The sequence below is a fragment of the Geospiza fortis genome, unplaced genomic scaffold (genome assembly GCF_000277835.1).
Source record: "Geospiza fortis unplaced genomic scaffold, GeoFor_1.0 scaffold81, whole genome shotgun sequence".
NCBI lineage: Eukaryota > Metazoa > Chordata > Aves > Passeriformes > Thraupidae > Geospiza > Geospiza fortis.
The window spans coordinates 5,231,980-5,243,173 of NW_005054318.1; the positions used below are offsets into that span (position 1 = coordinate 5,231,980).

Sequence of the window (11,194 nt, forward strand, 5' to 3'; positions counted from 1 at the left end):
GAAGGACTGGTGCCCCAAAGACCTCAGTTTTACAACACTCAAATAGGATTGCTGGGAACAGCCTGTCCTGTATGCCATATACTTTGTTTCTTCCATGCCCTTATTGCCTAAAGACAAAACATACTCCCCAGAGAGTTGGTAAATAGTGATGCATGTGTTGGGGTGCAGGCTGTGAAATCCATTGCAGACTCTTCCACAGAGGAGCTTGGTTACAATACCCTGAGCAATCAATTTTTCTATAAGAATCTGACTCAGGGCAGCTACTTCACCACCTCACTTTTACCTTGTTAGATCACATTGAAGATCAGAGTTTTAAAAAGCTCTGCTGTTAACCATATGCTATGTTTCCCATCTTTTCTAGGTCTTTTGATACAATGCATGAGGAAGCTCCAGAGAGAAAGAAGACCACAATTATTTTTTTTAACATAACTGCATGTTGTGAAAATAGCCCTGCACTTTCTGAGCCTACAATGGGTGCTCAACATCTCTAAGGCCATGCCATTATTTCACAACCTTACTGAAAACCTTTTGCTTAGATGTCTGCAATCCTGTCTCCAAGCAATACACATCTACCAAAAGAGCAGGTGCTCAAGACTAAATATGCCCCAGGTTGGCTTCTCTTTACAATCTCCACCTTTCCTCTCCCTCCCAAGCCTGAAGTAATCTCCCAGTGTGATAATAAGGACAATTAAAAGAGAAGGCAGCAGAAGAATTTCACTCTGACAATGCACTGCAGCTGTGACTAGTTGGGCTCCTGCCTCCCCTTCTCACTCACCCCTAGCACAGACATCCAGATAACCCTCAGTCTCCACTCATAATTCAGCATGGACTGTTTTACAGCAAGTCTATGGATGGAGGTTTTCAAGTCTTCTAAAGCACCAGCTGTTGAATTGGAGATGTCCTGAGACACATCTACTCCCAGTAACTACAAAGCACCTTTTGCCAGAGAGATCAATCCCAGGATGGGCATCTCAGGAGAGGCACCACCCATGACTGACATGACAGCCAACACATACCACAGCATCCTGCCTGAACAGGGAGAGTGAAGAAGACAAGACCCTACTATGATCTACATAGTGCAAAGTGCTTAAATGACACTCCAGGGTAAAACCTCCTGCAAATTCCAGTGTTGGCCACAACAGCAAAGGCTCTTGACACTCCTGGTCTCACTGAAAGGCCTTGAGCTGACTCAAGGTCCATTTGAGTTCCCATCATCATCCCAGGGCCAGACAGCCAGCAGCCAAATCTTCCCTGGCTTTTGCATTCATTTATAACCTTTGGCACAGCAATTAACCTGTATGACTATCTATGCCCTCAGGGGGAGATTTATGCACTTCACAGGGCGGCTGTGATGTTCACCACCTGCAGACAGCCTCCCTCTTCCCTCCTGCTGGGAAGGGCACCAAACACCAAACAAATTCAGTGTTGCTCCCAGGAACAGGGTGAGAGAACAGAGACTTAGTAACCAAACCGCATAAAGGCAAAGGGGACACGAACCCTTCTGTGGAAAACAGTTGTGCAACCACTTCATCTTCTACCCTAAGCCTCACAGCGGATTTGCTGTCCATTAAGAAACTCGCCTTCCTCCATATTCTAAGAATAATAATTTCTGGTTTGAAATCTGACCTGTGAGTCTCCCCTATTGAAGAACTTGTGCTCTCTGGTCCTGTGGCCCCGTTCAGGGTAGTGCAAAGTGCTTAAATGACAAAACAGATGAAGACCGTTTTTATTTCTAAATCTTCAGGTATTTTAAGAGTACTCCCATTTTGTTTGATTTTCTTCCGCTTTAGGACTCTCTAGGACTTAGGGAAAGCATTAACTTACATGTTCTCTATAGAATTGTAAGGGTAACAGCAAATTTAACACATTGATGAAAAAGCTGCTGACCACATTATACTCTGACAAATGCTGGGGAGAAAAGCTTACTACTAACTATAAGAAAATGAAAGGTCTACATACAAAAAGGTTGGTATATGCATTTGTATTTTTTGTGGAATCAGGTTTGTATCATGAGGATTGGAAACAACATAACTAGGTCATGTTAAAGCATCATCCACTCAAAGCTGAGAAATTAAAGAGGAAAAATTATTCTAAGAGCACCAAGTAAATATGTTATGCTAGCACAGGCTTTCTAAATTAGTGTATTGTACTGGCTGCATTCCCCTGGCATAGAGCAGAAAGTGTCAAATCCTGTTTATTTTTATTGAATCCCACCTGCCTCATATTTACTCAAAGAATAGAGGAAAATTACAATATCTAAATACCAAAATTATTTTAATTTTCCCTTCAACAAGTATGATGAATGTACAAGGTCTTTAAGCTTCAAATATTACGACAGCTAATATTTTAATATAATTAAAGGCTTAAAAACGCACTAAAGAAATTAATAATTCCCTGACAGCAGAAATGTTCTTGTATTAAGCAAACCATTGAAACAACCAACACAGAAATGCTTCATTTAATTCTGAGATCTTTCAGATGGCTCTTTCTCAAAGCATCTGCTACGTATCAGACGGATGAACTGCTTTATTAGTTATATACTGTGTATGGCACTATTTTTAGCACAACCCAAAAAAACCTGCCTGTTCTGCAACATCATTATGGGACACCAGCTAGGAGAAGGGCACAGTTCTGCCCAAGGGCCTACTCTGAGCATAGGCTGTACATGGAAAATGGTAAATACCATGACATGAACACAGATAAAATACTCAAAAGCAAGAGCCTCACAACATTAATACCAACCTGGCTTCATACCCAGGACAAAAATTTTTAACAACACGGATGGAAGGAGAAAACATACAAGAACACAGGTTTTATCATAGGTCATTCCCTGTTTTGGATTCAAGTTTCATTCTGAAGTGTAAGGACACAGTTTTTGAAGTACCTTAGAGGTACTTTAGAAAGTCTGTTGAGACTCAGCATGGCAAGTCAGTGTTGTTTTCCATATATTCAGTGTTCTGGAAGCCACTAAAATAATTTAATAGATGTGCTGCTGCTTGCTAACCCAGTCTTACAAAACATTTCCAGCCATGCTGTAATATCTTAGAACTTCTGCTTCATCAAAATCAGCTGCAGGTTTATGGAGTTTAACTTTGAAATTTCAATACTACAAGACTGGCTATTTCACTTATAGTTTTCCAAGGGATCCACAGACACCTCCCCCTAAAAAACACAACTGCACTACCTTTTATACAAAACAAAAAACTCATGTAGCAACAGCACACATCATTTTTATGGAATGCAATCCACCCTATCTTCAAACCTCCTACAGTTCAGGATTTAAAGAAGGTATAAATTACCTTGAAACACAGACAATTTTTTTCTGTTTGTTTCCACAGTGGAATTCTGAGCTTCATTTTAAGTGCTAATGTACTTACACACATGCAATAGTGTAAAACATGATCTGAGTCTCTCATGGATTTACCACATTAAACAGAACACTTCTAGTACAATTAGGACCCCTACAGAATGCTCAGTGCTACCAGCCTACAACAATACTTTATTCTACCTTCTTACCTCCCAGTTCATTAGAAACATCCCAAGGCACTGTGATTTGCAACATCCAAATAACACGCATTTGTAAGGGGGACATCAAGTTGAAGCTAAGAGCACTTGTGGTGCTGCTAGATCAGGAGCCCAAATCTTTGCAAATACCAGCTGTAATTTAGATAATGGGAATGGGGTAGAAGAGTTTTAACACAGTATGCACCACCTACAAAACTTCAGGAGCCCTGTTTTTCTATTGAACTACCAGGATCTCATTAGGATCAATGAAAGATGATGTACTAAAAAATGCTTTAAAATTTATTTTCTTTTTTAGACAAAAAAGAAGAAGAACTACTTCCATATAACCTTCTCATTCCCTCTGGCTCCTCCAGTCTGGCAGCTCTCAGCTAACAGCACACAAGCATCTTACTCAAAAAAAAAAAAAACCACCAAGTTTTCCATTCATGTGTTGCCTGCCTGCTGGATTTCACATCTTCTACCAAAATTAAAGCCATGAGAGTCTTCAGGAAGAGGAAGTTCCAAAGGGGTAGGTACTTTAAATGAACTGCAGAAAAACAGCCTTGAAGAAATTGGAAAAGAATTGCTAAGAAAGAGCTTCACTGAAGAGCAGGTGACACAGCAACAGAGTACACACACATTTCTCAAAACATCATTTGTATCTCTTCTCTCCCTCTCTGGTTCATTATGAGCACCAGAGAGCAAGGGATGGTGCAGCACCCATCTGCCAGGCACGGCTGCTGACGGCAGCTCCTCGAGGACTGCTCAGCACACAGGAATCCTCAGCAGCAGCCTCAGACACATGGGAGCTCAGAGGGATGCAAGCAACACACCAACACCTCTGTGAACTCAGGAGGACCAGGAAGATTTTTCATTTCTAAATATAGCAGGAGATTGAAAGTGATGACTGATTACAGTATGATGATCAGAGGATGTGAAAAAAGGCAGTCACTGCTGTTTGGTTCTATTTCTATCTCACATTATTTCATCTCTGTTTATTTAGCAGAGAAAGGATTACAATACCTTCCTACTTACAAACCAACATTACATCCAGAAGAAAACCGCATTATGATTATCTTAAAAATAACCAGCAAGTCCTATTTGACCTTTAAAGTGAATTATTGTATAATTAGAAGACAATGCTCAAAACTGAGCAACAGTGTCATTTTGCAAACAACAGCTAAGTTAAAAACATTCATAAAAGCCAACACTGCTATTACAGTACACACCACTTTTCTTGGGTGGCTGAAGGATTTGGCCCTGTGCCTCCTATGCTGCACTCCGTTCCTAGTAAGCAGCAGGGTAGGAGTTCAAGAGCATTCAGCACAGGCCTACATCTGCTCCCACTGCACTGCTCTGAGCTCATGCTGCCTTCCCTTGGAGGAGCTCCTTCAAGTTCTGTTCTTCATGCAAAACCACACATGTTTACATACATCCCCAGGAAAAAAAAAATCCACTTAAACATTAGCACGTTATCAGCTACAACAGAGAACAACCCCTCAACTATTTTGCACAAGTTTCCTTCTTATCTGCGTCAGAGGTTCTAGAATGGTGCTTAGTTATTAAACTGGGAGTAAAAGTTGTGGAAATGCAGTTTATATCTACCTGCTCTGCATTTCTCTATGAATGGACATTAAGCTCGTTTAAATTTTATGCTTTTTTTAATTGAAAAAGATGAGGAATCAGACCTTGGGGCTGCAGTAGAAAAATGCTTTGCAGACAATCATCTGAACTGAATTAAGAAGTGAAAATATATATTATTTTTCAGTTTGTAAATAGATTAAAAGGAGAAGCCTATTTTGCAAAACTCAGCTTGTAATAAAATAAAAGTAGAGAATACTTAAATGGGATAGATTGTCATCTTTATTATGTCATTTTTATTTTATGACCAGGAACTTTACTTCCCTGAATGAATTGTGTATTAGTTTTTTCTAATTTTTAGATCACCAACTTCCTGAGCCTGTGGAGAACTTAGAGAATTTGGCTGTTGCTTCTAATTCCCCCAAACAGAATTGATATGCACTGGTTATTTTTAACAAAGCTCTCCAGAACATCCATTTCACTCTGCAGCAGTTTGAACAAGTTTGCAGACAATTTTTAGCATTCAATTAAAAAGGTAAAACATCTCCCTGTTCTCTACCAAGATCAGAAGAAGCACAAAGGCAGGTTCTGCTCCCATTTAGATGTTTGGATTTTTTTTAATGGTCATCTTCCAATTTAATCACTCTATAAAAGCCTGACATGATTCTGACAGTATTGGTTGCTCTCATACCTCATGTGGAAGTTGCAAATAAATTCATCATTCAAGACAAAGACTGGTAAACAGAAGGAAAGAGAGAGAAGATTTCCACATGTACAACAGTACAGCTATTGCTCCACATCAGAAAGAGCTCTTCAACAATATACCCAGAGCATCCAGTGCTATTTCTTTCCCTGTCTTCCCATACTCCTTCCCCAAATCATTTACACAGGAGGGTGTCTAGGGAGGAGATATCATTAAAAAAAAAACAAAACAGAAGTTCCCCAAGTACTACAATGGCTGGTACTACAAACAAGCACTCCCAGTGCAAGGAAGTTTCAGTCTTAGTATAATGAGTGATCACATAATATTCTTACAAGCAGCCTCCAGACCCTCCCAGCATGGAAAACAAGATGTCCTCAGAACAGTCCTATAGAAAACACTTGACTGCTCTTCCTCTTTACAGCTCCTCACTGGAACGAGCCATTTCAGTCCCCAGTTCTCTTTAACATCCTCTTTTAACACCAGCAGCCTTTATAATAGTGCAGCTCTTACACCAAACACCCTTTCAGAGGGATGTCTCCCCAGTAGGAATGAGGAAACTCCTCTAGGTGGAGATGCAGGATGCAAACAGCTCTCTACTCCAAAACCTAAGCCAGAAGGTAAAATGGCACATCCATCCCATGATCGGGTTGCAGAGGAAAATAAACTACAAACAAATGTACTACAAACAAAGGCTACAATCCTGCATCTCCAACTAACTGACCTCAGGCACACCCAGCCATAATGAGGGAGACTTACCTTTCTTCATCCTTAAAAATAAACTTTCGCAGCTTGAGATCCCGCAGTACCAGTCCACCATCATGGCAGTGTGCAACAGCAGAAGCTATTTGATAGAAGAGTTTGGCTGCCTCCTCTTCTTTAAGCTTCTTGCAGGTACGAACAAACGAATGCATGTCCCCATAGCTCCTTTCAAAGAACACATACGCTTTTGTCTCCCCAAGAATTATTTCAGTAATTTGGTTGATATTTTTATGCGCAGGCAGACAAAAACATGGTGCTAATAACTCCTGGTAGCAGCCAATATCAAACACCTGCAGGAACAATGACAGTAAAGCCAGGGTTAGTGACATGAAGGACAGTGAAGTCATGGTACATCTGATTCTGCTAACAAAACCATCCCTAAGTACAATTTATGTCACTGCTGAAAGCTGCACCAATGTAAACAGGATGTCACAAACTCACAGCACTGAGGACAAGACAAAGCAGACTGCACAACCCCACAGAGAAGACACATAACCTTGACAGGAAAGGCTAGTCTTCAAAACTGGTAGCAAGCACAGTTACATTAGCTAACACCTGATCAAATCTAAAATGCAATCTAAATTAAGCTGTGAAGACCAGAGATGTATAAGGGCAGTACTCAGAAGGAAGCGTGTTTCTTTTCTATTTTCCACCCAAATAAACTCATAAAAAATACAGCCAGTAGCTTTGTATCGAGAGAAGCTGTCACATTAAATCCACCCTGATACACACGCCTGGCTCTTTTGATTTTATTAACCCATTAAAGCCTTAAGGATTTTCAGGCTTAAAGTATCATCTATTGCTATTCCTATTTACTTCCTGCCTTTCTTTCATCTCTGAAAAACAGCAAAGTCACTTTCACTTTCCAAGTCTCAGTTCCACAATGGCTGTTTATAAGATCAGAAGGACAACCCGGGAAATAGCTCTGCCTGTTGGAGCACAGACAAACACCCTTCAAAAGGCAAAGACAAAACCACCCTGAACTCTCTGCATTTCAATCAAGTGCTCCATTAAAAGCGAAGTGTCCCTTTACTACTAAGTATGTTATCACTGATCTTATGAATGAGCTGTAAGAACTAAAAAAGCTGCTGGGAAACCCAAATATAAAAAGTTACTATAATCTAGTGATGACGAATGAATCAGTATTTGAGTCAATTGAGAAAAGACCACATTACAAGAAAATGAAAGACTTCATTGAGAATAACAGAAGCCAGTGTGCTAAAAGAGACTGAGCAAAGTATTGATAGGAGCGATTTTTATTTTTAATTATACTTGCTGCAGAGGACTGCAAAGCAAGTATTAGCATTTCCACCAGCATAAAAATTCAATTAATATGTAACTTACTCGTGAGTGTTTTGTTACTTCAGTAAAAAGAATTTAAGGTAGTCATGTGTCATTTGAATGAATTATAAAAATGAAGAACTGGTCTAGTTCTCTAACCACTGTTTCAAACTGCAATTGTTTTTTTCCTTTCTGTATCATAACATTTGTGTTCTGATAGTGGGTATTTGTACCCTCTCTGAGAAGTAAATATCTTCCTGTTTTCTCTAAAGCTTTAAAAACCTTTAAAAATTGAGTGAGAAAGATACAGTTCAATCAAAATTTACCTGAGGCTTCAAAACCTGCATCCTTTAATCTTTCAGAGCACAATCCTAATAAACTACTTCCACAGAAGAGGACCTAAACCCTAAGAAACTGGGACACCCCCTCCTCACAGACCTCCTTTTCCTGTCACCTCATACCTGCACTGCCTTACCCCGGCATAGGGAAAAACAACCTTAAAGGCAGACTGCCAAACAGAGCCAGCACATTTTACGGGGGGGAGGATTAGCACCGAGGCATTCTGGTGACATGGTGCACCAGGGAAGCAGAACCAGGGCGGGGAGGGGGTGTTGCTAAAATCCCTGGTGTGCAATTCATTCCAAAGGAGAATTCATTGACATTTGGATCTCAAAACTCGTAACTACTACATTATAAGTGAATGGCTCTTCTACAAAGCAGCTGCTATAAAATAAAATTTAAGCAGGAATATTCATGTGGCTCAAACCCTCATGTGAAAAGATATCTTTCCAGAATTCTCTCCTAAACCAGATTATCATAATGTAAATTAGTTATATTTTGGGGTTCTCAGACTATTTTAAATAAGTAGCTCTGGTTATGTACCAGCGCTGTGTTTGAGGGGGGGGGGGGTAGATAGGAAGCACTATCATACTGCTACAGTGTCAAATACCTTCTATAAAGGGCTTCTTTGTATCCCAGCTTTTAAGATCCCTGGCCTCAATTCAGCAAATGCCCAATAAGCTGCAGTTTGATTTAGGTCTCGCTGGGAATTAGAAGTGAGAAGTTACCATTGTTTGGATGCCACAGAGCCTTGAAGCAAATAACGGCATCTGTACAGTCGGTGGGTGCAGCCAAATGAATCTTGAGAATCATCAGTATGTATCTGTTATCCAACCCAGCGTTTCTGCAAGCAATCTCTAAGAGCATCTTCAGTAAGATACCAGAGAGCACCTCTCTTTGCCGGAAGGCTACTTGACAAATAGTTGTCATGATACTGCAGGCATTTTAAAGCACACATTAAATTAAGCCGAGTTCAGGACTGACAACTGCACCCTCAGAAACTAGCAAGCCAGGCTAAGATCGTATTTTTGGAGCACAGTTAGTAGTGCCTCACACATATGGAAAAACTGATACTATTCAAATGTCAGGATCAGCACAAAAACATACAGCTTAAATGGAAGGGAAAAAAATAACGGCCCAGTCTTTGTGAGCTGCAGTTATACTGTTCATACTGTTATCAACAGTGCCTTAATCCTGCAAACCAAACAGGAAACAAAGAAGCGCATAGCCCCTGCTTTACTACTTGCCATGCAAGTTCACCTAGAATTTCATGCAGAGCAGCAGCTTTGTGAGATCTGTTTATTTCATGAAAAGATGCCAATGTCCTAGAGTGCAGCACTGTACTACTGTGTCGAGCTGGGCTTTCATTCTCGAAATTCTCATGTTCTATTTCAGTTTGGTAACAAAGCATCCAGTTCAGCAAGCAATATTAGTTCTTAGCAAAGCCATGGGCCTTTTATCCCCTAAATAAACACATGAAGTCCTAGGCTGCCTTAACATGAGGTTTTATAAGTCAATCAGTAAGCATATTTAAATTGCCCTCTGAACTCCAATCTTCACAAATAGCAAGGAGGAGCAATTATTTTCACTTCTCTGCTACAGCCTAGTCCATAACTTTTTATGAATCAAGTATGAGAAAGTATGAAACAGTGAGCAACACTATTATTAATCCCTGGAATACTAGTAAGCTATAATACATCTACTTTTCCATCTAGAAATTTGCCAAATGGCATTAATTCCGTGTTTTGGGAATAATACAAACACTGCAGCATGTGCTGCAAGGTTGCAATTTGCTATGTAGTTATAAAAACTACTACTGGGTACTGCTTCAGTTTGCTGGACATAAGTCTGTCTCGCTACAGACAATAAGAATCACAATTTGGGAACAAAGGATAATATTCCCTCAGCTCAAAAAGAGAAAAACACCCCTCCACAGATGTGCACGCATGCGGATTTCTTTTTCCCATAGCTCACCTTTTAATAGCAGGAGCAAATTGGGAGGAGGCAGAGAAAAGCCGGCAGGCTACAAAGAGTGGGATAGCTATTCTGTCTGCACTTCTAAAAACCGTAGGTGTGCAGGTTTTATTCTTGCTCAGTTGGGCAGTGGGGGAGGATGCTGTTTGCAAACAACCTCCACCGTGAGGGAGCTCAGGCTGATTAATTAGATGTGGTTCCTCTTTTTTTCTAAATCACTTTTAAGATAAAGCCGATGGGAATCTGCCCCCAGGCCCCCCGCTTCTCCATCCTCTTCCGTAGCCAAAGCACAGAATTGGGGGCAGTAAAAATCGAGGAAGTCAGCAGGTCCCAACACCTTAAAATTAGCTGGGGATTCCCTACTCCATTTTGAAAAGTGAGTGTGTGGAAGATGAGGCTTTCTCCTGGTCTGAACTCACGTTAAAACCTACTTCAAGAACGGCTCTTTCCAGAAAAATATCCCCCTGCCAATAGAAGGCAGACCTGGCTCCGGGCCACCGCTATAACGTGGCCATTGTCTGGAGAGAGGGAAAAGTTACAGGATTCGCCTGTAATCCTGTCTCCTTGCCTTTTGTTTCTCCACTATTCAATAAATGAGGTACACGGCCATGCTCACCCTCCTGCAAGACACGGGAAACCCGGGCGCGACAGGGGAGAACCGGGGGAGGGGGAGAACAAGGAGAGGCATTACCTTGCAAACCAGCTCCTCGCCGCTGTGCAGATGTACGGCTCGGAAAACGTGGTCTCCCTCGAGAGGCTCCAACAATAAGTATTTCCCGATGCAAGAAACGCAATGCGACAAGTTCGGGGTCTCCGGCGGGCTCGGCGAGCCTAGATTCGGGCTAAAACTCTGGCTTGGCTCGATGGACCGTATGGACGAGAGCTCTTCAAAATCCTGGGTTTTATTCCGCGGTCTCCCATATCGTGCTATCGTGATAGGGGTTGACCTTTGTATGTTCATGAGTATGGAGAAGACCAGCCGAGACGCTGCACCGGAGCCTTGGCGTGGAGCGCGGTCCCTCGCCCGTCCAGCTGCGGCTGCCTTTGTGTGGC

At 41.3% G+C, this 11,194-nt stretch overlaps 1 protein-coding gene across 1 annotated transcript in view; it reads right to left on the reverse strand.

The window, feature by feature from the left end:
* Window positions 1–11,188, reverse strand: part of TRIB2 (tribbles pseudokinase 2) — a 19,860-nt gene extending 8,672 nt beyond the window's left edge. Inside the window, exons 1-2 of the mRNA XM_005420287.1 lie at window positions 10,833–11,188; window positions 6,545–6,837 (exon numbers count right to left, since the gene is read on the reverse strand). Coding sequence (XP_005420344.1) covers window positions 6,545–6,837; window positions 10,833–11,102 — 563 coding nt within the window. The 5' untranslated portion in view covers window positions 11,103–11,188. The remainder of the gene's footprint in view (window positions 1–6,544; window positions 6,838–10,832) is intronic.
* Between the last annotated feature and the right edge of the window lie 6 nt (window positions 11,189–11,194).